The sequence below is a fragment of the Microcaecilia unicolor genome, chromosome 2 (assembly GCF_901765095.1).
Source record: "Microcaecilia unicolor chromosome 2, aMicUni1.1, whole genome shotgun sequence".
NCBI classification, from domain to species: domain Eukaryota; kingdom Metazoa; phylum Chordata; class Amphibia; order Gymnophiona; family Siphonopidae; genus Microcaecilia; species Microcaecilia unicolor.
This window is the reverse complement of record NC_044032.1, coordinates 478,231,557-478,258,667: the sequence shown is the minus strand read 5'-3', so window position 1 is coordinate 478,258,667 and position 27,111 is coordinate 478,231,557. Positions and strand designations below refer to the sequence as shown.

General features: G+C 44.9%; 2 protein-coding genes across 2 annotated transcripts in view; one reads left to right on the top strand and one right to left on the bottom strand.

Annotated features, from left to right (window-relative positions):
- The window catches only part of POLR1A (RNA polymerase I subunit A), a 267,806-nt gene extending 263,518 nt beyond the window's left edge, over positions 1-4,288 (bottom strand). The window contains exon 1 of the mRNA XM_030191063.1: positions 4,134-4,288. Coding sequence (XP_030046923.1) covers positions 4,134-4,213 — 80 coding nt within the window. The 5' untranslated portion in view covers positions 4,214-4,288. The remainder of the gene's footprint in view (positions 1-4,133) is intronic.
- Positions 4,289-4,547: 259 nt separating this feature from the next.
- PTCD3 (pentatricopeptide repeat domain 3) overlaps positions 4,548-27,111 on the top strand; it is a 221,769-nt gene continuing 199,205 nt past the window's right edge. The window contains exons 1-2 of the mRNA XM_030191059.1: positions 4,548-4,646; positions 11,675-11,724. Coding sequence (XP_030046919.1) covers positions 4,570-4,646; positions 11,675-11,724 — 127 coding nt within the window. The 5' untranslated portion in view covers positions 4,548-4,569. The remainder of the gene's footprint in view (positions 4,647-11,674; positions 11,725-27,111) is intronic.

Here is a 27,111-nt window from a genome sequence, read left to right as displayed (position 1 = left end):
GAGATTGCAGTACAGAGACCACTCTGGCTGTGGCCAGACGACTTTCGTCTGCCGAATCCACTCTGATGAGCCAGTCGTTGAGGTACGGGTGAACACGGATACCCTCTCACCTGAGATAGGCAGCTACTATCACCATTACCTTGGAAAAGGTGGGAGAGCTGTGGCGAGGCCAAAAGGCAAGGCCCGAAACTGGAAATGTTTTCCCAACACTACAAACCGGAGAAACCGTTGATGCGGGGGCCAAATAGGAATGTGCAAGTAAGCTTCTTTTAGGTCCAGAGACATGAGAAATTCTCCTGGCTGTACCGCCGCAATGACGGAGCGCAGGGTTTCCATGAGAAAATGCCGCACTCTTAGTGCCTCGTTGACTGACCTTAAGTCGAGGATCGGTCGAATCAACTGGCACAAACTGGTGATGAGATCTTGTGCCAGCTATTGTGTAGCTAGCTTTCCATCTTTCTTCTTGCAGCATCCTGTTTTCTTGGATTTCTTCAGTCAGAACATACATATATTTAATTCCATGAATGTTTTTGTCACAAAAGTTAAACAGATCTATTGGCAGTGGCGTACCAAGGAGGGGGGGGGGGGGGCGGTCTGCCCCGGGTGCACGCCGCTGGGGGGTGCCGTGGCGCGCGCCTGCTCTGAGTTTGCTGACTTCGCGCGTTCGCTGCAGCTCCCCCTGCCCTGGAACAGGTTACACCCTGTTCCGGGTCAGAGGGAACTCCAGCGAACGCGCGAAGTCAGGGAACTCTGAGCAGGCGCGCACTGCGGCACGCACCCGGGGGGGGGGGGTTGCGCGCTGCATTCGGGGGGGGGGGTGCCTCACCCGGGGGGGGGGCGGGGCGCCGCCCCGGGTGTCCGCCCCCCTAGGAACGCCACTGTCTATTGGCATCAGTATTTTGCCCCCCTAGGAACGCCACTGTCTATTGGCATCAGTATTTGGTCGGTTAATGGTCACTGGAAGCTGAATCGAGCAGCCAAACGTTTAGTCGTGCCACCAACTCCATCATATGGTGACTTGCCGTGACTCGTGCCAAAAAAGTTCTACTCAGCCTCAATTTCAAAATCATTCTTGTGATTGCACAGATTGATGACATTTTTATAATTTTTGTATTGTGCTGCTGAACAGTCACTAAAGTAGTATATTCTTGTAATCTTCGTTTTATTCGTCAAAAACTCAATCAACTTCCGAATGAACATGTGCACGGAAACTGTATCATGTTGCATATGATCAGAAATTATGCAGCAGTTGACAATTTGCAGCATGCCATCTTAATTGATATAATAAGCGACGAATGGATGCACTGTGCATTGTGAATTCTCCCAGGGTGTAACCTGATTCTTGACTCTAGCATCTGGTCTGTCTCTTCAATACAGCATCTTTCTCCTCAAATTTTTTGCATTGATTATACTCAGTGGTGACCCTACCATTAGGCCACATGAGGTGGGGGCCTCAAGCAGCACTCTTTCGGAGCAGCAGCCACCCCCACCACGCTCTGGCATTGCTCCCGCCTTTCCGTCCCCAAATTTACCTTCTTTTCATGCTTTCCGAAAGTCAGGGCAGCAGCAATTCCCATATGCTGTCCTGCCACTGACCCCTTTTCTCTTAAGGGCCCGTCTCTCTGACGTACTTCCTATTTCCTCAGAGGCGGGTTATAGTTGATAGAAGAGGCCAGGGCCGGCGGAAGGGCAGCATACGGGAATCACTGCCAACCTGCCTTTTGGAAACCCAGAAAGGAAGATAAATTCAGGGAAGGGAGATATTAGAACGGGGGGGGGGGGGGGGCAGCAGTCAGACTGGGGAGGGGCAGACCATCCCCTCACCTCAGGCAGCAGACTGTCTTGGCCCGCCCCTGTATATACTATATTTGAAAGCGAGCATAAGTGTGGGATCCTCTTATGTTGAATGATTTTCCCATGTGAGTAACTGTGTGGTTTTGACACCCACCAGCCAAGATTTAAGATCTGGCTTTCCTCTCACATTATAAAACCATAAAATTATACTGCTTTATCACTCTCTGATCACAGATCCTGCTTCTCACTCCACCCTTTACCCCAACAGCATAGCCAGAAAATTTTAACCAGTGTGTCTCCCACCCTGTACCTTCAAATCATCTCAGCTCCAGTCTTTGCCCAGGCAGCGGCACTCATTGGCTGCCTGTGGCCTGCACCAGGACTTTGTCTCACACGCCACAAGCAGCCTATGAGTGCGGCTACTGCTACCTGGGTGAAAACTGGAGTACAGCGAAGTGATGTTAAGGTACCGGGGGGGGGGGGGGGTGCAGTAGGTGAGGAAGAGAATTGCAGAGCTTTGCAGGGCCAGGAAGGATAGTGAGAGATGCCAGACTGTGCCCAGAGGGCAGGAGCCAGGAGGGAGAATACAGATCAACTGTCTGACTGGGGTGTGTATGCAGCACACACACCTTGAATGGATACACCACTGGCACTGCCTTACCCGAGTATCTACTACTACTACTACTACTACTTATCATTTGTATAGCGCTACCGGACGTACGCAGCGCTTCACACTTGAACATGGAGAGACAGTCCCTGCTCAATAGAGCTTACAATCTAATTACGACAGACAGACAGGACAAGTAAGGGATAAGGGTTAGGACAGACAGGACATATCAGGGTTAGGGGACAGTTGAAGGTTTAGGTTTAGGAGTTAAAAGCAGCATCGAAGAGGTGGGTTTTTAGCCTAGATTTGAAGATGGCCAAAGATGAAGCTTGGCGTACCGGCTCAGGAAGTTTATTCCAGGCATATGGTGCAGCAAGATAAAAGGAACGGAGTCTGGAGTTAGCAGTGGAGGAGAAGGGTGCGGATAAGAGAGATTTACCCAGTGAACGGAGTTCCCGGGGAGGAGTATAGGGAGAGATGAGAGTGGAGAGATACTGAGGAGCTGCAGAGTGAATGCACTTATAGGTCAATAAGAGGAGTTTGAACTGTATGCGGATACGGATAGGAAGCCAGTGAAGTGACTTGAGGAGAGGGCTAATATGAGCATAACGACACTGGTGGAATATTAGTCGTGCAGCAGAATTTTGAACAGATTGATGAGGAAAGAGATGGCTAAGTGGGAGACCTGTGAGAAACAAGATGCAATAGTCTAAGCGAGAGGTGATAAGAGTGTAGATGAGGGTTCTGGTTGCATACTTAGAAAGGAAAGGGTGAATTTTGGTGATGTTATAGAGGAAGAAACGACAGGTTTTAGCAGTCTGTTGAATATGTGAAGCGAAGGAGAGTGAGGAGTCGAAGATGACCCCAAGGTTACGCGCTGATGAGATGGGAAGAATGAGTGTATTATCTACAGAAATAAAGAAAGGGGGGAGAGGAGAGGTCGGTTTAGGTAGAAAGATAAGAAGCTCAGTCTTGGTCATGTTTAGCTTCAGATGGCAGTGAAACATCCAGGCAGCAATGTCAAGACAGGCAGGCTGATACTTTGGCCTGGATGCCTGAAGAGATTAATTCTAAAACAACCCCTCCCCTCCCAGGGCACATGTGTGCCCACAATCTGCACCAACTGGCAGACCTGAAAGAAGCTCTGGGGATGAAGGGGGGGGGGGGGTAATGTCTACAAACGTGTTAATTTTGCACATGAAAATAGTAATTATGCCAACTACCAAACCAGGGTATACTTGGTGCAGATAAAACAGTAGAGTTATCAGAGACACCCATATTCTAATATATCACCATGTTGCTTATTTCTGATCTGAAGAAGTATGTCATTTAAAAACTAATAAACAATATATTAAGTTAGTACAATAAAAAAATGTATCATCTTACTTTCTTTTTTGTTGTGTTTTTCATTTCTACTTATAACCTTTAAACGTGGACTAACACCGTTACCACATCAATTCTCAACAGTGCATAGTGAACATACCTAACATACAGCGTACAAAGAAGAACACCACATCAAAGGGTGTTCTGCTAAAGATATTAAGTGCGCTTTAGTCGCTCTTTTTAATTTCTCTCCATCCCTCCAAAAAATATTCAAGTAAAACCAAACAGTTGCAAGGTACACGTGTTTCTGCGCGTTTTAGAGGAAGGACTGAGCGAGTGTGGTACATAAGTTCAGAAGTGCGCCTCCTGGCACAGTGTGTGTGTCTCTCTCTCCGAGTCCTAATCCTACCTGATCTCTCCGGCAGAATAAATTCCAAAAGAGACGCCCCGCAATCGCCGCCAAGGAATAACTGCACCAGACAACACCATCCCTGCAATTCGCGGTAGCCTAGCCACTGAAGCGCAACCCTGTCCCTGACCCTGCCCTCCCCCCACCTGAGCCACCGCTTTTTAGCTGGACCATACCACTACTGCTACTACTATAGGGAGGCTCGATATTTACAACTTTTTTTTAAAGCAGGGAACCTCCCCCGAGTTATACATAAAATGAGAACCGATACGTGTCTTTGACTCGGATACATTTTTAAAATACGTGAAAGTGCAACGATTAGATAAATGCGTAATATTGAGGGCAATAACGCTGACTGTTCCCCTGCCCCTCAAGTTCGCTGCGATGAGCAAGAAGTTTGTCCCGGAAGCGGAAAGTGTAAGTGCGGTATATCATCATGGCTGCTGTGGTAATGTCGGGTAGCAGTCGAGTGTTATGGTGCCGTGGGACTTTGCAGAGATGGGCTGAGATTAGGTAGGGAGGTTGTTTGTTATTACCGTTCATATCCAGCTTGATTAGAAGCTGGAGTGAAATATTTAAACATTTCTAGCTATATGTTGAAGTTCGAATGACACGGGGACAAAGTTTGTTCCCGTCCCCGTGGGGATCTGTCCGGCCGGCTTGAGACGCAGCGGAGTCAGGAAGATGTAGGAAGAAGCCAGAGCCGAAGCAGTGTGTGCATGTGTATACCAAGATGGTTTAATAAACAGGAGTGGAAGTGAGCCTATGTAGTCCACTGTAAGCAAGGAAGTCAATTAGGACAGTCTAAGTTTCCCCTTCCCAGCGCAGCCATCATCTCCGTTCACTCAAAAGCAAGCAAACCTATGAGCTGCTGCATCCACATTGTCGTTTGTTTGTTTTTATTGTTGGTCCATCTGTAACAAGTCTAAAGCTGGTCTTCTCCAATCCTTGTCTGTCCTTGTCACTGCATTTACAAAAAAAAAAAAGCAAAACTATTCTATCTCCTCTGCTAATCTTGTGATCTGCTTGCTGTGTTTTCTAACTTGTTTATTTGATATCTGTTAATCTGAGTACTAGATTTAAAAACTGCTGTAACTCTGTGTTAGCTCTTTTTCCTTAAAGTGTGTTGAGCCCTCCCCCACCTGGTTTTTTGTAGACAGCTTGTATAGCTTAGGTGTGGCTAAAACTTCTGCTTTGAGAGAACTCAAGGCTACCACAAGGTCTCGACTCCTGCCTGAAGTACTGAAAGCTCACAGATAAGACTTGTTCTGGCATAATTTCTGGCTGTCCCTACCTTAGAGCTGTGGTTTTGGGCATTTCTGGTGCATTTCTTAACCTTGTCTTCCCCTAATCCCAACCAGCTGTGTAGAAAAGCTCTAGAGACAGGGTTTAAGTTTAAGCCCACCCACCCCAAGATTGGCACTTCATAAATAGCTTTCCTAAATACTCTAACACAAATTAACTCTATCCAAATTAGAACTGTTTCTGAAAAGTAAACCATTCATTATCACAGTATATCCCCAGCCTTTTGCTCGGCATCAGGGGCCTTCTTGCTCCAGATAAAAAGGACCTCTGTTAGCATATCCATTAGTTGTTATTCTCATTATATATCACGTGGAGGGGCATAATTGAATGAAAACGTCTATCTCCATGGGCGTTTATCTCCGAGAACGGGTCCGTGAAGGGGCGGACCGAACCGTATTTTCGAAAAAAATAGACGTCCATGTTTTATTCGACAATTTGTGAGCTGGGCGTTTTTGTTTTTCAGTGATAATGGAAAATTAAAGCGCCCAGCTCAAAAACGAATAAATCCAAGGCATTTGTTCGTGGGAGGGGCCAGGATTCGTAGTGCACTGGTCCCCCTCACATGCCAGGACACCAACCGGGCACCCTAGGGGGCACTTTTACAAAAACAAAAAAAAAGGTAAAAGAGCTCCCAGGTGCATAGCACCCTTCCCTTGTGTGTTGAGCCCCTCAAAACCCACTGCCCACAAGTCTACACCATTACTATAGCCCTAAGGGGTGAAGGGGGGCACCTACATGTGGGTACAGTGGGTTTGGGGGGGGTTGGACGACTAAGCATTAAGCAGCACAATTGTAACAGGGGGGGGGATGAGCCTGGGTCCACCTGCCTGAAGTCCACTGCACCCCCTAACAACTGCTCCAGGGACCTGCATACTGCTGCCAGGGAGGTGGGTATGACATTTGAGGGTGAAAATAAAAAGTTGTGAAACATCATGTTTTGGGTTAGTGACCACTGGGGGAGTCAGGGGAGGTCATCCCCGATTCCCTCTGGTGGTAATCTGGTCATTTAGGGCACTTTTTGGGGCCTTATTCGTGAAAAAACAGGGTCCAGGAAAAGTGCCCTAAATTCTAGCTACAAATGCATACTTTTTTTCCATTATCGGCGAAAGGCGCCCATCTCTCCTCGGCCGATAACCACGCCCCAGTTCCACCTTCGCCACGCCTCCGACACGACCCCGTCAACTTTGTACGCTTCCGCAATGGACTGCAGTTGAAAACGTCCAAAATCGGCTTTCCATTATACCGATTTATTCGTTTTTGTGAGATAAACGTCTATCTCCCGATTTGGGTCGCAATATAGGCGTTTTTCTTTTTCAATTATAAGCTGGATAGGATACCAATTTACCTTCTCTTCCTTAAACTTGTTCATTAAGCTTCTCTCACTGTTAGCAGTATCGTATTAGCAGGAGGGAAAGGAGAGGGAAAAAAATACAAACACCCTGAAGGAAAAAGCTCAATCACTGAATCTCAAATAGTCACATACATTCATTGAATTCCACCCACACAGTAACAGGTTCTCAGTTCTTATCCTAAAACTACACATTAACTACCTACCCCCTATATTCCATAGAACAGGAGTAGGAGAAGAAACAGGATTGGTAGTTGGGTGACAGGCTACATATTTTATTATCACAAGTACAACAGCCCCTACATTTGGAACTATGGTAAAGAAACAAAGAGCCCCTAAAACTTCTACCGCTGTCAAGACCAAACCCTTGGGCCAAGACAAGATTCTGGCTTCATGTGAAAAATGTACATACATTGAATCCCTCGTGAAAGAAGTACAAGAATTAAGAGAAGAAGTGGCAAGACTAAGAAACATCTGGGACAACCAGAAATTTGTCCCAGAGACTCAGGTCAAAACATTGAGGACTTCTAGCAAAGGGAGAGAAGATCTTGGGCAAACAGAGCACAGCTAGAAGCAGGTCACCAATACCCACAAGATCAATCCTCCGACTCCATCTTCTATTCAACTAAAGAATCGGTTCACAGCCCTGGAGGTAGAAGAACTAGAAACATCTAAAAAACAGGAGGAAACAATGACCAAAAATGCCATCACAGCCAGACAATTGGCCCCCAAAAAGCGTAAGGTAGTGGTGGTTGCAGATTCACTTCTCAGGGGTACCGAAGCACCCATCTGCCGGCCAGATATGTTGTCCAGGGAGTTGGATGTGGGAAGGGCGCTTGATGTGGTATACTTGGATTTCAGGAAAGCCTTTGACACAGTTCCACACAGGCGACTGATAAATAAATTGAGTGCCCTCAGTATGGGACCAAGCGTAACTGATTGGGTTAAAAATTGGATGAATGATAGGAGACAGAGGGTAGTGGTAAGTGGAGTTTGCTCTGAAGAAAAGTATGTTGTCAGTGGAGTACCGCAGGGATCAGTCCTAGGGCCGACTCTTTTTAACGTCTTTGTGAGTGATATTGCGGAAGGGCTGTCTGATAAGATTTGTCTCTTTGCGGATGAAACTAAAGTCTGCAACAGGGTGGACACCCTGGAGGGTGTGAATGACACGAGGAAGGACCTAGCGAAAATGGAGGAATGGACCGATATTTGGCAACTAAGGTTTAATCCCCCAAAATGCAGGGTCATGCCCTTGGGTCGCAAGAATCCGAGGGAATGGTACAGTATAGGGGGTGAAGTGCTTCATTGTACGAAGGAAGAGCAGGACTTGGGGGTGATTGTGTCTGATGACCTTAAAGCTTCAAACAGGTAGAAAAAATGACGGTCAAAGCTAGAAGGATGCTTGGGTGCATAAAGAGAGGCATGACCAGCAGGAAAAAGGAGGCAATAGTGCCGTTGTATAAGTCTCTAGTGAGGCCCCATTTGGAGTACTGCGTGCTGTTCTGGAGACCGCACCTACGGAAAGATATAAACAGGATGGAGTCGGTCCAGAGGGCGGCTACAAAATTAGTAAGCGGTCTTGAGTGCAAAAATTATAGGGACAGGCTTATGAACCTCAACATATATACGCTGGAAGAGAGGAGGGAGAGATGAGACATGATAGAAACGTTTAAATATCTCAAGGGCATTTATGTACAGGAAGAGAGCCTTTTTCAAATGAAGGAGAGCTCTGGAATGAGGGGGCATACAACAAAGTTAAGAGGGAATAGGCTTAGGAGTAACCTAAGGAAGTACTATTTCACAGAAAGGGTGGTGTAGACGTGGAATGGCCTCCCGGTGGAGGTGGTGGAGTCTAGGACTGTTCCAGAATTTAAAAAGGCATGGGATAAGCATGTGGGATCGCTTAGGAACAGGAAGAATTAGGGGTTACAGAGGATGGGCAGACTGGATGGGTCATATGGCCTTTATCTGCCGTCATGTTTCTATGTTTCTAAAGCTGTTTCAGTTGGATAGGCAGTGCCTTAAAAGGTGGAGGACAAAAGTTTGTTAATTTATTGGACAGCTTTTTAATTTATTTGGAAGCTTCCCATATGTAGATAGAAATGTCATGAACTAACAATTGAATATCACTAAAACAGCTTAAAAAATTATTATAGTTGGTAGAAACAGCAATTTTAAACTCTGTATTTTGTGCTCATTCTTCTACACTAAAAACTAAATAAATACACTGTATACAATACAGATAGCCAAATTTCAGTGAGAATATCCTGTTTCCTGATGGGCTCATCTTAAATGTTGTTGTAATCTGCCTTGGGAAGCCTGGTGTTATAAGGATGATGGAATATATTGAAGTTAAGTGAAAATAGAATTAAACTCTCCTTTCATCGGGCCACATGGAATCACATCTTCATCTGTTTTGTACAAGTTTACCTTTTAGATACAGAAATGGATTATTCTGTTTCAGCATGTTTCAGGGACAAGTGGTTTATAAGTCAAAATTATAAAAATATTTTCTGTCAAACAGATCTCTCATTTGTTGAAACATAACTAAATGAGCAATAAGCACCTAATGCAGTCCATTGGTTTTCTTTTAAATTGTTCTTGTGATGGTTTATACTGTATCCATATACAATTGAAACCGTTGTACATCGCTAAAAAGAATTTTTGTTTTTTTATTTTGCTGTGAATAACTCGTGACTACCAAAACATAGCATATGAGTAATATTCTAGTAGAGCATGTGAGTAATATTCAAGTAGGTGCTCAGTAAACAATCATGTTGCAGCGGCTGGACTAATGAGAAGCAACATACATAATCAGCATCATCGCACCATTTTCCTCCCTACCACCATTTAAACAGTAAGTAAGATTGAAAACATTCACTTACATATCAGAAGAGCCTTGAAGATAAATGAACAATTTCTGTTACTTAGCTTAGGGCTAGATGGTTTTACGGAGGCGGGGGTATCGATTATGACAGTTCCTTCGTTTTTACCCAAGGTGGTTTCTCATTTCCACTTGGGGCAGGCCTTACATTTGCCGGCCTTCCACCGGGAAGATTACCCTGAGCAATTCTGGGCTCTTCACTGCCTCAACGTGAGACGGACGGGCTCTTCTCAAGTACTTGGAGGTGATGAATGAATTTCGTCTTTCTGACCATCTCTTCGTCCTTTTTGGAGGCAGTAAGAAGGGTCATATGGCGTCATAGCCCGTTGGTTGTGGGAGGCCATCTCTTTGGCATACGTGGCATTGGGCAAGCGAGTCCCTTTGCAAGTTTGTGCTCATTCTACGCGAGCTCAAGCTTCCTCCTATGCAGAGTCCCATTTGGTTTCTCTGGAACATATCTGCAGGGCAGCTACATGGGCTTCGGTCCATACATTCCACTCGTCATTATCGGGTGGATGTGGCAGCTCGTCAAGATGCGGTGTTTGGCTCGTCTGTGATTTCTGCCGGGTTGGGGGTGTCCCACCCTAATTGAGGACTGCTTGGGTACATCCTACAAGTCTCTGGATTGATCTGTGGGACGCCGTGGAAGGAAAAATTAATTCTTACCTGATAATTTTCTTTCCATTAGTCCCAACAGATCAATCCATACCCCCCCCCCCCCCCCCAGGTTTACTGTCTGCGGTTTTGTTGCGGTTGGTTAGGGTTTTTTTCGGGTTCCGTTGTTCTGAATGTTCCTTCGTTTGATTAAAAAATAAATAAATATAGAAGTGGTGGAAGTATGTTGGGCAATTGGTCTGACAATGTCAGGAGAGTTTTCTATTGTTTCCATTCCACTGCTTTGACATCGTTCATACTGAGGTTCAGCTGGCTGCACAGGTCCACATATAGCAAACCTTGGAGGTTCTCTTTCCACCTGCTGGTAGAGGGACACAACCCACAAGTCTCTGGATTGATCTGTTGGGACTAATGGAAAGAAAATTATCAGGTAAGAATTAATTTTTCCATGCTGAGCTCTTGATCTTCTTTCCCTCAGAGGAATTTTATTAAAGTTATCATTCTTCCAACCCTCAGGCATGGCAGAGCCTGCACAGTTCCAGTTCTTTACTGAGTTAATATTTCAGCAGGTGCAATTACTTGCATGTCGGAGTTCCTCCCCTTCCCTCCCAACCATATTGGGAACAGCCTGGAGAACTGGTTCTCTGGTCCTCTACACCAGTGAAGCTTCTCAGAGCGCCTTTGTCAAATTAAACTTGTGATGCATGAAAAACTTTGCAAGCTGAGAAATAATGTCTAAAAAGGGAAACCATTCCTTTTTGAGCTTTTCCTAGCCCTTATCTGTGTGCCTGATTGGAAAGAAGTACAAGTTGGCTTTACCCATATTTGAAGTGCTACAGCTTTCCATCTCTTGGGGCAAGACAGAGGAAGCATAGACTGCCTCCTCTGAAGGGGTTAATGCCTCAATGGGGAGATTTGGAATGGGAGTTTGTTGTGGGGGGGGGATGTTTAACGCAGGCTGTGGCACTTGCATTAGTGGCATCATTAATTTTAATCTTAAATTAGGATGTCCTTGTTAACTGCACTACTTATTATGTGCTGTTTAGGATCCAGAAAATTAAACTTTTCCTCCCATTTTATGCTTTATGTAAAAATCAGTTGTGCCCACTTACTTGCCTGGAAAGATAAGTAGTGTTCTTACTGGTATTGAAGGGGCTTTTATTTTATGTCTATAGAGGCTTTATCAGTTGCTTCATATTCTGTTGTAGAATTATCATAGTATTTCCTCCTATCCCAGAGCTGGAAACATTTTCTTCTCTCCCATACAACTACTTATTCCCTGTATCCTTTCAGTATTCCAACAGCTTCTGCTAGTCTTGATCTTAGGATCAAAGCACAGCCATCCTGTTTTTCCGAGCACTGTCTTACTGACTGTCTTTCTTTCTACAGGCATTACTATGGTGGTGCAGTTCTTCAAAAGCATACAGCCAAAAAAGGAGGTAATTTTAGTTGTTGAAACTGGAATGCTTCCCTGTTATACTATTTGTGACCTTAAGAATATTCTAAGTATCTTAATGTTCAATCTGCAGTTCTGCTCCTTCATGTCAAAATAATTGTGTCCTAGGTCAGGAACTTGTCATTCACAGACATTTTTATGAAACAAAAAAATCAAAAGCCGAGAGAGTTCTGATTCATGTTTTATAAGGATGCATTACAAACTGTACATATATGCTCACACAGATATGCCTGTAATCACTGCATTGATTTGGTACTGATGTGAAATGAGATTACAGCAATTTCTTAACTTTTTCTTAAGTCTATGGCGCTGGCTAATGAATGTAATCTCCTACAAGTCAAGTGAAGTTAACTTTCCATACTTGAGTATTCAACAGTCTATTGATATCACAGGAGTATTATTTTATGTATCTTAGTGCTTCTCTGTATAGCCTCTCTTATTCTCTTGTATAGCTCCTGGTGAGAGGAGTATAGTGTTTTGTCACGTCTGTGGCTGTGACCCCTCTCAGACTCACCTTATTTCCGGCGGTCGGCTTCTGAGCTGGCTCCTGTCTGTTCTTCCTGAGTTAGTTCTTTCTCTGTCTCTGTGTGCTGGCTGCTTCCAGCATGGCTCTGATCACTCCACTATACTGCACCTGTGTGTGTTAGGCCTTTCTGTGCTCCATTATGCTTTCTGCCTGTGTTTTGCTTTGTGTTCCTCTTGCCCTCTGGTGGCCAGCCCTGGTGGCTGTGTTGGATTGTCTGTGTGCTGTTTCCCGTTCCAGACTTCAGCCCAGTCCAGTCCAGATCTTCCGGCCTGCCAGACTTGCTTGGCTTGTTTGAGCCTGCACAGCACCCGTAGCTGTCTGGTGATTGCTGTAGCTGAATCTCAGCTACTGCTGGGCTTATTAGCCATTTGGAAACTCTCTGCTTGGCCTTTGCATCGCCTAAGGCCCTGGTATGTTGGGGTGCTGGTGCATTTTTGCCTAGTCCAGTTTATAGTCTGTAATTCTTGCCTGATTCTAGTTTAGTCTTTGTGTTGCTTCTTGTTATGTGTTGCTTGTTTCCCAGTCTGCTACTACTACTACTACTATTTAGCATTTCTATAGCGCTACAAGGCGTACGCAGTGCTGCACAAACATAGAAGAAAGACAATCTAATAGACAAATAATAAAGTAAGCAAATCAAATCAATTAATGTGTACAAGAAGGAGGAGAGGAGGGTAGGTGGAGGCAAGTGGTTACGAGTCAAAAGCAATGTTAAAGAGGTGGGCTTTCAGTCTAGATTTAAAGGTGGCCAAGGATGGGGCAAGATGTAGGGCTCAGGAAGTTTATTCCAGGCATAGGGTGCAGCGAGACAGAAGGCGCGAAGTCTGGCGTTGGCAGTAGTGGAGAAGGGAACAGATTGTAAGCTCTTTGAGCAGGGACTGTCTTTCTTCTGTTTGTGCAGCGCTGCGTACGCCTTGTAGTGCTATAGAAACGCTAAATAGTAGTAGTAGTAATTTTACGGATGTTGTAAAGAAAGAAACGACAGGTCTTGGCGATCTGCTGGATATGAGCAGAGGAGGAGAGAGAAGAGTCAAAGATGACCCCAAGGTTTCGAGCTGAGGAGACAGGGAGAATGAGAGAGCCATCAACAGAAATAGAAAACGGGGGGAGTGGGGAGGTGGGTTTGGGGGGGAAAATGAGAAGCTTGGTTTTGGTCATGTTTAATTTCAGATGGCGTTGAGACATCCAGACAGCAATGTCAGACAAGCACGCTGAAACTTTGGTTTGGATGCAAGGTGAGATATCAGAGGTAGAAAGGTAGATTTGGGAGTCATCAGCATAGAGATGGTAGGAAAAGCCATGGGATGAGATTAATGAACCAAGGGAGGAAGTGTAGATAGAAAAGAGGAGGGGACCAAGAACAGAACCCTGAGGTACGCCGACAGGCAGAGGGATAGAAGTAGAAGATGATCCCCCAGAGTGAACACTGAAGGTGCGGAGGGAGAGGTAGGAAGAGAACCAGGAAAGGACAGAGCCCTGGAATCCAAGTGAGGACAGGGTATCGAGGAGTATGCTGTGATCAACAGTGTCAAAAGCAGCGGAAAGAACAAGAAGAATGAGGATGGAATAGAGATCTCTGGATTTAGCCAGTACTAGGTCATTGGAGACTTCAGTAAGCGCAGTTTCGGTAGAGTGGAGAGGGCGAAAACCAGATTGTAGTGGGTCAAGAATAGCATGTGAGGAGAGAAAATCAAGGCAGCGGTGGTGAACAAGCACGCTCAAGTAATTTGGAGAGAATAGGGAGGAGGGAGATGGGTCGAGTGAAGGCTTCTTAAGGAGAGGTGTGACCACAGCATGTGGAAAGTTGCAGTGGAAAGTGAGAGGTTGAGAATGTGACAGATAAAAGGAGTAAGAGCAGGTGAGATGGCATTAAGAAGGTGAGTGGGAATGGGATCAGAGGAACAGGTGGTACATTTTGAGGAAGAAAGGAGAAGTGTAGTTTCCTCTATAGTAACTTCAGGAAAGGAGGAAAAGGAATGAGGGGAAGGAGAGAGAGGGGAACGGACTAGTGGAGGGAGAGGTGGCGAGGTAGAGAATTCAAGGTTTATCTTTTGAACCTTGTTGTGAAAGAATTCAGCAGAGTCTGAGGAGATAATGAAGGGGGAGTTGGGGGAGGGGGCACCTTGAGGAGAGAGTTCAATGCGGTGAAGAGAAGTCGAGGGTTAGAGCCAAGAGAGTTCGTCAGTTGGATATAATAATCCTGTTTGGCGCGTAAAAGAGCAGATTGGAAGGAGGTCAGCATGAACTTAAAGTGTAAGAAATCAGCAAGGGCCCGAGATTTCCGCCAGAGGCGTTCGGCGGAGCAGGGTAAAAATACAATAATGGCCTTTCAGTGCCTCCTAAGTCGCTGAAGAACATGGGCAAGCTGATGGAAGCTAGTAATGGAAGGAAAACACCTCCTTCAAGTAAAGAAAGTATGTTTTAATCCAGGTGCCAGAGCACTTAAAAATTGCACTCTGGTACCCAGGATGTTTTGCCCTCAAATGGTGTTTTTAGTTGTATTGCTTCAGAAAACAGCATGTTTTCCTGCATCTACACTCTGACTCGACTTTCTGGGGCTGATGCAGAAAGGCTTGCAGTAGAACTGCATGCGAATGTCTGAGCTCATCCCTTCTACCACGAGGGTAATAAATGTGCCATGCAGAAAGCCAAATGTATTTAAATTTTATGCGTGGAAAATTGCGGCTAATGGGGGAGCATGCCCGATGCATGCACACAAAGATTTTGCAGAAAACACAGCTTCTAAGTTCACATTTCCAGAAGAAAAAAAGAAGTGCCAGCACACATTGGCGCGTGTTGTTCTGTGCTTAAAAGAGCCTCGCAAGAATTTCTTGTAAGTAAAAATTTTTGAGAGACTTATATTTAGTCACAGAAGATCTGGTATTGATGCACGTCTTTTTACTTTTGGTTTTGTTCAGACATGCACATGTGATGGTACTTCCCATCTGCCTTTGAAACTTGTAACAAGAAGGCAGTGCATGGAAAAGAAGACAAGAAGACACAACAAAGAGACCAATCTGGACAATCACTAAACTTAAACTTACTAACATAAACCTCTGGGATTCTCTTAAATAAGTGTTGGCTTATTCTAACCTTGTTTTATGCTTGAATACAGTTTGCATATACTTACTGCTGATTGATTGATTGTAGTATTTACACAATTATTTTCTATTTCCTTTTTTAGCAGGATTGCTAAAACCTTTAGAATCTTTGATTCCTGTGACCTACAGTGGTATTTCATACAGTGGACGACTTGCCTCTGGATTGTCCTCTCTCTTTTTGAAACCAGTTCAAGCTCCTATTTTTGCAGCCACAAAACTGACATCTGTTGCAGGAAACTCAACATATAATGCATCAATCATTAATAGGTAGGTTTTACCCAGTGAACAAATTGCCTCACAGATGACTTAAACATTCTCTGGAATATTTGCAGAATGAGTTTTTCATTAATCTCATCTAATATTGATATAAAGAGTCAGTTTGATACCTATGAAGACAGTTTCTTGATCAGAGGTTTATTAAATTGTATTTCTGCAATGTAGCTCTAAAAGGTTTTGGTTTGGATAAGTAACACTTTGTAAGAGGGTGTTGCTAAGCTTGGTAAAATTGAATATGTGAATCCCTGTCGTTGAAGATGCCAGTTCTTGTGAGCCATTGTCTAGAACTCAGCCCTTAACTGGTTGGATGGTGATTTTCTTGATTGCAGACACAGATTGTGATAGTTCAGTCTGCAGTATCTAGTTGTGTTTTGACACCTAGGAGATTTTTAAAAATTTTAAAGTGAAGCTGTGAAATGCTTAGGACCCTAGGTTACCCTGCCACAATGCCTTCCTTGAATTTATAGCTGCTGTTCAGCAGCCTAGCTTGAGCAAAGTCTTAACAGCAGAGTCTCAGCAATGTGCCCAGTCGGAACTGGCTCAACAGAATGAGTTCAAGTCTTGTGCTTCAGTGTATGTATTTTCTCTGGTGTAAACAAATGTTATCAATAGATAGCCCTTTCAATGTTTTTTTGCTAGAACCACTTTAATTTTTGAAAAAAATTACAAACCTGTCATTATCTACTAGTAGAGTTTAAAAGCACATTGCTGCTTAGCATGCATGTAGATAGCATCTGTGGGAATTGTGACAGCATAATTATAATCCTTTGAACAACTCCAGCCCCTTCTCCATTGTGAAGCTGGATTCCACTCCAGAGAAGCCTACAGTGGAGGAGGAAGGAGCTTCTACAGGAATTCAGGACTGCAATGGTCAATGTTCTCATATCCCTTTTATTTTCAAATCTTTTTATTGAAATTAAATTGCCTTACAACCAAATAGTACATAATAAAACCACATGACTTTCAAACCCTCCCCCCCTCCCAACTGCTGAACAAGACAAAACACAAATTCATGAAATACATTGCAGGAAACAATTCCTGTGTCTGAGGCCTTTGTTCTTAGAACCCTAAACTACCACCAATCCAGAAAACAATCCGCACACATCAAATTCTACTCCCCCTTCCCTTCTTAAGAACTGAAAATCTGATGTACCCTAATGACCCAGAGAAAACCTATTCAAGACTTGACTGTGTGCTGTAGGAGGATCTCATTTAAATATGTACCCCATATCACTAGAAATGTCTTTTGTCATTTCGGGGATAACTGGGCTCCCTGGAATTCCCATAACATGAGCTCATACATACCATATGGATAGTGGGTAAGAAAGCATCCAATAGTTGAGGATGTACTTCTTCCCCAAAATACAGGACTTCCCCACAAATGGCTTTTCACCAGGCGTGCCCACCCCAATGGTAGAGAAGGAGCTAAATAACATGCCCTCTAGGGTGAACCCAACACGACGGCCCAATTCAGACTAAAGAAAAGTAAGTACATTTTCCCAAAAGGTCTGGATTTGCCTGCATGGCCACATACCATGAAGAAACAAATTATCCTCCATGGTACATTTCAGATCGTGGGATGACACTACCTACCCAGTATTTTTGTTTTTGTGAAAAATGGGCTCTGTGCACAATTCTGAAATGATATTCCTCAACTCCACTCTAGGACCCAATGAGGAATCCTGCGAATGGCAGCTGAAAGAATCACAGCCCGAAAAGTACGGCCCAAATCCTGTTGTGCCACTCCCTGGAGATAAACATTTAGTGAACTCCCTATGAAACCATGAAATAGAAACCTGGCCAAAGGCAACCCCTTTCAAACATTCCCGTAGCACAACCCCGAATCTCGGAGACAAGCTTTGCATAGGCAAAAAGGACATGTAATGAGATAACTAAAGGTAGGCAAAAGTGTCAGCGGAACCAAAGTGTTGCTGTAAATCCTGGGAAGTAAAAAAAAAAATTCCCATCTTCCTTAATCAGTAGCTGTAACAGATATCCAATACCTCCCAGCACTGAATACCACATTATCCAAACAAAACACTACAGGAGGGCTTCTGTTGCCACAGCTATAGTAACTCTTTCCACAGTGTCTAAAGGGGCCGAAATAATCCACTTTTATGGCAACTTCGCTAATTTGGCATGGAGGAGTGTCTTGTTTTACCTATTCTTGGCTCAGGCCCACCTAGCTACAGCGCCTCACTGCTGTCTTCCCCCCTCTTCTCCGTGGCATCCCAGCATCTACGCTTCTGTCTGAACCCCTTCCCTCTCCGGTGTCAGTACAGGCGTCCCAGGCACCAACAACAATTCATTCTCACTGCTTTCGCCGGCCCCGCAAGCATCCATCTACTGTGTTCTGCCACACAGGAAACAGGCAATGATGTCAGCGAAGGCAGGACACCGACAGATGGAAGCCTGTGGGGCCAGCGCAAGCAGCAAAAATGAATCGCTGCAGGCACCGGGGACACCTGTACCAACACAGGGGAGGGACTGGGTTCATAGACGAGCGCAGATGCTGCAGAAGAGAGGGAGAAGATATGGGGTAGATGGAAAAAAAATCTGTGTTCTTAAAAAATATCTCTGGAAGATTTGTGTGGTGGTGATTGGGGGGGGGGGGGGGCGGTGGCGGCAGAACATGCATATGGAAGGACACATCCAATTTACCTCTGGGCCCATCCAAAATACCGAGTCAGGCTATGCCTCTGTTTTAGATGTTTCTATACATTTTAGGTGTTTAGCTATTTTTTTTAGAGTTTTATTTAGATTCTGTAGTGGCTCTCTCCCACACTGGTGGGAACAGAGTGGTAAATAAGAATTTATACAGTTGAGGAGTTGTTAGCACAGAGTGCAAAAAAGAGCAGCTGGTCTAAGGGGGATGTGGGAGACCAGAATATTTCTAGTGTTTATCCAGTAAACATTGGTAGCATGACTGTTCATTGGAGGTTAAAACTTTAAAATATTTTTTTATGTTGGACACATTTCCTTCATCATTGACTTTAAGTTCTTTTTCTCTTTTCAGTGTAACACCTCTGCTTCCTGGTATTTTTTACCAGCCAGTAAGGACTCTCACCTCTTTTGGTTTACGAAAAGGAAAAAGGAAAACTGTGAAATCGGTTGTACACAGGTTTCTCAGACTACACTGTGGTTTATGGTTAAGAAAAAAGGTAAGATGTTACCAGAGCAATATTTCATTTTTCATTGTGTTTCCTAAATCAGATCCTTTTGTTTTTCTTTACTGCCGTGATTGTACAACCTTGAACAGTATTGGTTTATCAGTCTTAATACTTAATAATTAGTAAATAACTAGTAAATAAGGCCCGTTTCTGACACAAATGAAACTGGCGCTAGCAAGGTTTTCCTCTGATTGTGTATGTGTGAGAGTGACTGTGCGAGAGAGAGAGAGAGTGAATGTGCGAGTGTGTGTGTCTGTGAGAGAGTGTGTGTCTGTGAGAGAAGAGTGTATGTGTGTCTGTGAGAGAAGAGTGTGTGTGTGTCTGTGAGAGAAGAGTGTGTGTGTGTTTGTGTCTGTTAGAGAGAGGGAGTGTGTGTGTGTCCAGCCAGCTTCATGGTCATGAAGAGAGCCTTTGTTGTAGCCATGAAACTGTTATCGATGGCATGCAAACCTCCCTGTCTGATCCCATACTCCTGGAGGCATGTGTGTCTCCTCCAATCTTCCCAGGAGATAACTGGACTAGTTTGCAACAAAGAATATGTCCTTAGATGAAGTCATCGTGGTATGCTCAGCAGTAATTTTCCTTTGTAACCAAGCTGGTTTCTGATGGTTACTGATGCATACAGGCCACAAGCTGTAAAATCCATATTGTTATAACAATGGCTGTATAGGCCAAGACCAGCAAAGGTGAGATCTCAGGTAAATACTCCTACATTCCCTATCACCACTTTTGTGAAGAGGGACCATATCCGCTCTTCTCCAATCCCACGGAAGCTCTCCCGTCTCCAAGGATTTATTAAACAACTCTTTAAGAGGACCCGCCAGAACCTCTCTGAGCTCTCTCAATATCCTGGGGTGGATCCCATCTGGTCCCATGGCTTCGTCCATCTTTAGATTTTCAAGTTGTTCATACACATTCTCTTCTGTAAATGGTGTTGTATCCACTCCATTCTCATATGTACTTTTGCCAGTCAATTGTGGTCCTTCTCCAGGATTTTCTTCTGTGAAAACAGAACAAAAGTATCTGTTTAGCAAATTTGCTTTTTCTTCATCATTATCTACATAGCGGTTCACAGCATCTTTCAGTCTCACAATTCCCTTTTTAGTCTTCCTCCTTTCACTAATATACCTGAATAAATTTTTGTCGCCCCTCCTTACATTTCTAGCCATTTGTTCTTTGGCAGACATATCTCCCTCTTGGCTTCTTTCAGTTTCATCCGGTATTTCTCTCTGTGTTCCTCTTCTTGAGTTTTTCTGTATTTCACGAATGCCAACTCTTTAGCCTTCATTTTCTCAGCCACTTGCTCGGAGAACCGTATCGGTTTCCTTTTTCTTTTATTTACTCTCCTTACATAAAGGTTTGTGGCCATATTTATAGCTTCTTTCAGCCTGGACCACTGTCCTTCCACTTCTCGTATGTCCTCCCAGCCCATCAGCTCCTTCCTCGGGTATTCCCCCATTTTACTAAAGTCAGCATGCTTGAAATCCAGGACTTTGAGTTTTGAGTGGCCACCCTCCACTTCAGCTGTTATATCAAACCAAATTGTTTGATGGTCACTGCTGCCCAGGTGGGCACCCACTCGGACATTTGACACACTATCCCCATTTGTGAGCACCAGATCCAGCGTCGCTCCCTCCCTCCTGGGTTCCATCACCATTTGTCTGAGCAGAGCACTTTGAAAAGCATCCACGATCTCTCAAGTAGAGAGATCGTGGATGCTTTTCCGATTCCGCAGATGGAACCTTCCAATCTACATCTGGCAGATTGAAATCTCCCAACAGAAGCACCTCTCTCTTCTTTCCCAACTTTTGAAGGCGTTTGACAAAGTGCCGCATGAAAGACTCCAAAGGAAACTGGAGAGTCATGGGATCGGAGGCAGTGTATTATTATGGATTAAGAGCTGGTTAAAAGACGGGAAGCAGAGAGTAGGGTTGAATGGTCAGTATTCTCGATGGTGAAAGGTAGTTAGTGGGGTCCCTCAGGGGTCTGTGCTGGGACCGCTGCTTTTTAACATATTTATAAATGACCTTGAGATGGGCGTAACTGGTGAGGTAATTAAATTCGCAGATGACACAAAATTATCCAGGGTCGTCTCGTCGCGGGAGGAGTGTGAAAGATTACAAGAGGACCTCGTGAGACTGGGGGATTGAGCGTCCAAATGGCAGATGAAGTTCAACATTGACAAGTGCAAAGTGATGCACGTGGGAAGGAGCAACCCGAATTACGGCTATGTCATGCAAGGTTCCGCTTTAGGAGTTACGGACCGAGAAAGGGATCTGAGAGTCATCGTGGATAGAACGTTGAAATCTTCCACTCAATGTGCTGCGGCGGCTAAGAAGGCGAACAGAATGTTGAGTATTATTAGAAAAGGGATGGAAAACAAGCATGAGGATGTTATAATGCCGTTATATAGCATCATGGTGCAACCGCACCTTGAGTATTGTGTTCACTTCTGGTCGCCTCATCTCAAAAAAGATATAAAGGAATTGGAGAAGGTGCAGAGAAGGGCGACGAAAATGATAAAAGGGATGGGACAACTACCTTATGAGGAGAGGTTAAGACGGCTAGGACTCTTTAGCCTGGAGAAAAGGCGGCTGAGGGGTGATATGATAGAGGTCTACAAAATAATGAGTGGGGTAGAGCGGACAGATGTGACGCGTTTATTTACGCTTTCTAACAATAATAGAACTAGGGGACACAAGATGAAATTAGAATGTGGTAGGTTTAAAACAAATTGGAGAAAGTTTTTCTTTACTCAGCGTGTGGTTAGACTCTGGAACTCATTGCCGGAGAAGGTAGTGACAGCAGCTGGCCTTGCTGAGTTTAAAGGGGGTCTGGACAGATTCCTGAAGGAAAAGTCCATTGATCGTTATTAAATTCTGGGTTTTTGCCAGGTTCTTGGGGCCTGGATTGGCCGCTGTCGGAGACAGAGTGCTGGGCTTGATGGACCTTTGGTCTTTTCCCAGCGTGGCAGTGCTTATGTACTTATGAATATCTGTGATCAGATCTTTATCTAGTTCCTCCGATTGTGTCGGAGGTCTGTAGACAACACCCACGTGGATAGAGGTTTTATCATCTCTTTTTAAGGTGATCCATATCACTTCTTCCTTTCCCCAGGCCCCTGTCATTTCAGTCGCTGCAATATCATTTCTCACATACAGAGCTACTCCTCCACCTTTATGATCATCTCTATCCTTCCTAAATATATTATAGCCTGGTATGTTTGCATCCAATTCATGGGAACCATTGAGCCATGTCTCCATGGTTGCAACAACGTCCAGTAAAGTGTTATAATTGATCCATATTTCAGGTACCTGTTATTGTTCAATATTTTTTGTTTGCCTCGTCTGTCTGGACTGATAAAGAATTCTGGTGGTTTTTGTTTTGGGTCTGTGAGTGTTTTCTGGGAACTGTGGGACCACTGGGAGTGTGTCACCAGTAACCTAGAAAACACTGGGGATAATTGGAGAGCAGGGGACTTGCCCAGAGGCGTTTGTGACCCAGTTGGTGGGAGGAAGGTGTTAGTGTAGAGCACAAGTGGCAGGTGCCGGTGGACCTGTGCTGTGCTGGGGGTAACCCCAGGCGGGTGGCTAGGTGTTTCATGACAAGATTCTTTAATCAAAAAATGTCTTTGTTTAATCAGCAACTGTATCTGTTTGCATGGTAAGTAGCTCACTGGAGGAAGGGTGCATGTGTTCTGGTTGCAGTTCTAAAGGAAGAGCAATAGATTTAATAGGGAGCAAATGGGTCAAACCTCACAATGTCACTTGATCAATTTCTCCATGACACTGTGGAATAAACCCAGAGGATCCCTATATAGAAAGAGGAGGGAATCAAAGCAAAAATTTTAATGGCTTTACACTTAAACAGGGCATGGAGAGGCAGGTAAACTCCAACCACCTTACTGGGAAGACTAGATGGACCATGCAGGTTGTTATCTGCTATCACTTACTATTTTGTTTATTGGGATTTATTAACTTCCTTTATGAAGAGATTCACCCAAAGCGCGGTGTACAGCAGGTACTGTTTAACATAAAACTTACAATTTTTTTTAACAGCTCAACAATAGTAGAATGACCAAATAATAGTAGAATGACCAAATATAAACAAATACGGTAAACTTGGAAACAGCAACTTGAAAACTAATAATAGGACTACCATGAAACAGTATCAAAAATATACATATTTAAAATCACTGTAGGAACAACCATAGGGGGGAAAGGGGGGGATGGGACATGATAAAACCACATTTCTGTGGTTGTGATCAAAGCGGTTTACATATTAAATACTGGTGCTTATTTTGTACCTGGGGCAATGGAGGGTTAAGTGACTTGCCCAGAGTCATATGGTAAACGTTGGTACAATGCTACAAATACTATAATAGCATGCAAGATCATTCCATAGCGTCCCGCAGATCAATCCAGAGACTTGCGGGTTGTGTCCCTCTACCAGCAGGTGGAGATAGAGAGAACTACAGAAGTTTGGCATATGTGGTCACGTTCAGCTGCCAGAACCTCAGTGCAGCTCTGTTTTGACCGGCTCCTTTCCCGTCCCCTGGGATTAGTAGTAGCCTGGTCGTGGGGTTGAGAACTTCTGGGTACACCCGGTGGTGCCGGGTCCCTCCCTTTCCTCCCCCCAACTGTCCCACTGCTTCCTGAGGAGTTTATTTGCTGTTCTTTCCTGTCTCTGACTGTTCCTCTCCTGTCAGATTAAAAAAAAAAAAAGCAAGCAAGCAGGGCAGTTAGAAGCGACTCCCGAGGTAAGAAGCAGTATTCATTATTTGTAACATTGGGACTGGGTTTTGGCGAGGTGATTTTTTTTTTTTTTACTGGATATTTTGTCCCTCGGGCACACTCTCGTTAAGTTAAGCGCACCTCATGTCTAACCCGTCGGAATCTGTAAAACACTGCTCCCGGTGTGGGAACTGGCGAGCAGCGTCAGGGGCATGTGATTTTTGTGCACGGGGACCCGCTCAGACACCGCAGCTTGAGCCGCCAGAGCGTTCTGTGCTCAAAATGGCGGCGCCTGAATCTTTTTCAGCGGGAAGATCAGGGCAGCGTGCCTCTGCAGCAGCTTTTTTTTTTCTGTGGCCCAGCTTTCAATTCCCTCGGAACGACCTGTTAGCCCGCCGTCTAATCTGGCTCAGGAGACTGCAGGAGACATTTCAGAAGCATTGCTGGCTGAACAGATGCCATTTTCTCCTGAATTTGTGATTCTTATGCATAAAGCATATTTATTGAAGGGATCTTTGAACCTGCAAGGTTCTGCTGGTCCATCCTTTTCTCACAGTTCTCAGTCTCCTCCCCTATCTTTTTTGCCTAAGAGGTTACAAGTTAGAGTTCGCCCTTTCTCTACAAGACTTCCTTTTGGAGTCCCCGTGCAAAAATCTAGTCAAACGTCTGGAGATTCGGGAAACACTAGACGAGCTTCTCAGTCTAGGCGCAGTTCGGCTAGTAGAGGCGGCGGAACGCAGCTTAGGCCGTTATTCCATCTATTTCGTGGTTCCCAAAAAAGGCGGAACTTTTCGTTCCGTCCTAGATCTCAAATTTGTGAACAAGGCCTTACGGGTTTGTCATTTTCGAATGGAGACACTGGGATCTGTCATCGCAGCAGTTCAGCCAGGAGAATTCTTGACATCGTTAGAGCTCAAAGAGGCCTATCTTCACATTCCGATCTGGCCTCCTCATCACGCTTTCTTCGTTTTGCAGTTCTAGGTCAATATTACCAGTTTCAAGCCATGCCCTTTGGCCTTGCAAAGGCTCCAATAACTTTCTCAAAAGTCATGGTAGTAATCGCCGCTTATCTGCGGAAGCTGGGAATTCAAGTCCACCCTTATTTAGACGACTGGTTAATTCGTGCCCCCTCTTACCTAGACAGTGTGCAAGCGACAGACAAAGTGATTTCCTTGTTGCAATCTCTATGCTGGGTTCTAAATTTCCCCAAATATCACAGGACTCCTACTCAATCTCTGGAATATAAGGGAGTCATATTCAACACGAAAGAGGAGACAGTTTCCCTTCCACAGAGTCGCAAGCTCCGCCTCCAATCTCAGATTACAGACAATTCTCTCTCAGAAGGCTCCTCAAGTATGGGATTATGTGCAAATTTTGGACTCCATGGCAGCCACAATAGATGTGGTACCTTGGACCAGGAGTCACATTTGTCCTCTTCAACTATCTCTTCTCAGTCGGTGGTTGCCTTTTTCGGAGGATTAACTCATTTCCCTCCTGTGGATGCTTGCCACAAAAACGGCCATGAGATGGTGGTTGGAACCTCCCCACCTGGACAAGGGGCTTCCTTTAGGACCTCTGTCCTGGCTGGTATTGACCACGGATGCCTCCCTGTCAGGGTTGGGGAGCTCACTGCTTGGGACAAGTGGCTCAGGGCACCTGGACTTGGATAGAGACCTCTTGGTCCATCAGTAGCCTGGAACTTCGCGCAATATGATTGGCTCTTCAAACCTTTCAGCCTTGGATAGGTGGTCACCCTGTGAGTTTTATGCGACAACGTGACTGCTGTATCATACGTCAACAGACGGGGGGCACCAAGAGCGCTCCCTTGGCGAGAGAGGCAGCTCTGATTTGCAGTTGGGCAGAATCCCATGTTCCCCTTCTCTCGGCTGCCCACATAGCAGGATCATTGAATGTTCAGGCGGACTTCCTCAGTCGTCATCGCTTGGATCCGGGGGAATGGGAACTCTCCTCCTTAGCTTTCAATCAGATCATGAATCAATTGGGGATTCCAGGTCTCAACTTAATGGCCAGCGCCACCAACAACAAAGTTCCACGATTCTTCAGCAGAAGAAAAGTATATGGATCTGAAGGGATCGATGCGCTGCTTCAACCGTGGCCCTCAAATCTCGTCCACCATGACCGATGGTAGGAAGAGTGGTGGGTCGCATTGCTCGCCACCCGAGTCAGGTGATTCTAGTAGCTCCGGATTGGCCCAGGCGACCGTGGTACGCGGACTTGATTCGTTTGTTAATCGACCAACCTCTAAGGTTGATAGGAAGTTGGGAGCTGTTGCATCAGGGTCCTGTCCTCATGGAGGATCCCTCCCCCTTTGGTCTTACAGCATGGCTCTTGAAAGGGCACGTGTTTGTCGGAAAGGGTTCCCCGATGGAGTGATTATGACTGTGTTGCAAGCAAGGAAAAAGTCTACTTCCACAGCGTATGCAAGAGTGTGGTGTACTTTTGAGTCTTGGTGCTCGTCAGCGGGTCTTTCACCCTATATGGCCTCGATTTTTTCCATTTTCTCCTTCTTACAAGCTGGATTTGACAAATCGTTGTCTTTAGTTACGCTGAAGGTTCAGGTGGCGACTTTAGCTTGCTTCCGAGGTTGTTTACAAGGAACTTCTCTGGGTTCTCACCCGGATGTAGTCCGTTTTCTTCGTGGAGTTAATCATCTTCGCCCTCCTGTTCTACCGGTAGTACCAAGTTGAAACCTGAATCTGGTTTTACGTGCTCTAAAGCATTCTCCATTCGAGCTGTTAGTGTCTATATCTTTAAAGGATCTCACTATGAAAACTGTGTTTCTGGTGGCTATTACTTCTGCTAGACATGTTTCAGAGTTACAGGCCCTTTCCTGTAGGAATCCTTTTCTTTGTTTCACGGAAGCCAGAGTATCCGTTAGGACGGTTCCATCCTTCCTTCCTAAGGTAGTGTCGCGGTTTCTCCTAAATCAGACACTGTTCCTTCCATCCTTTCACCAAGAGGATTATCCTAATGAATATAGAGCTCTGCGATGTCTCAATGTTAGACGCGTGTTATTTAAGTATCTGGAAATCACTAATGATTTCTGTCGATCTGATCATCTTTTTGTACTTTATGCCGGCAGAAAAAAAGGTGAAATGGCTTCTAAAGCAACAATAGCCCACTGGCTTAGAGATGCAATCTCGTCGGCGTACGTTGCTATGGGGAAGTCTCCGCCATCCCTTCTTCGAGCTCATCCACCAGGGCACAGGCTACTTCCTTCGCTGAGTATCGGTGTGTTCCTCTGGAGGAAATCTGTAGGTCGGCCACTTGATCGTCGGTCCATTCTTTCTCCAAACATTACAGAATTGATGTTTCTGTGCGTCAGGAAGCGGCTTTTGGTGCTTCGGTTTTAGCCGCAGGAGTGACATTTCCCCCCCCCCACACACACTTGTTGACTGCTTTGATACATCCCGCAAGTCTCTGGATTAATCTGCGGGATGCTATGGAAGGTAAAATTAGTCCTTACCTGATAATTTTCTTTCCATTAGTCCCAGCAGATCAATCCAGGGGCCTGCCCTATACTTATTCTATGTATTTGGTTAC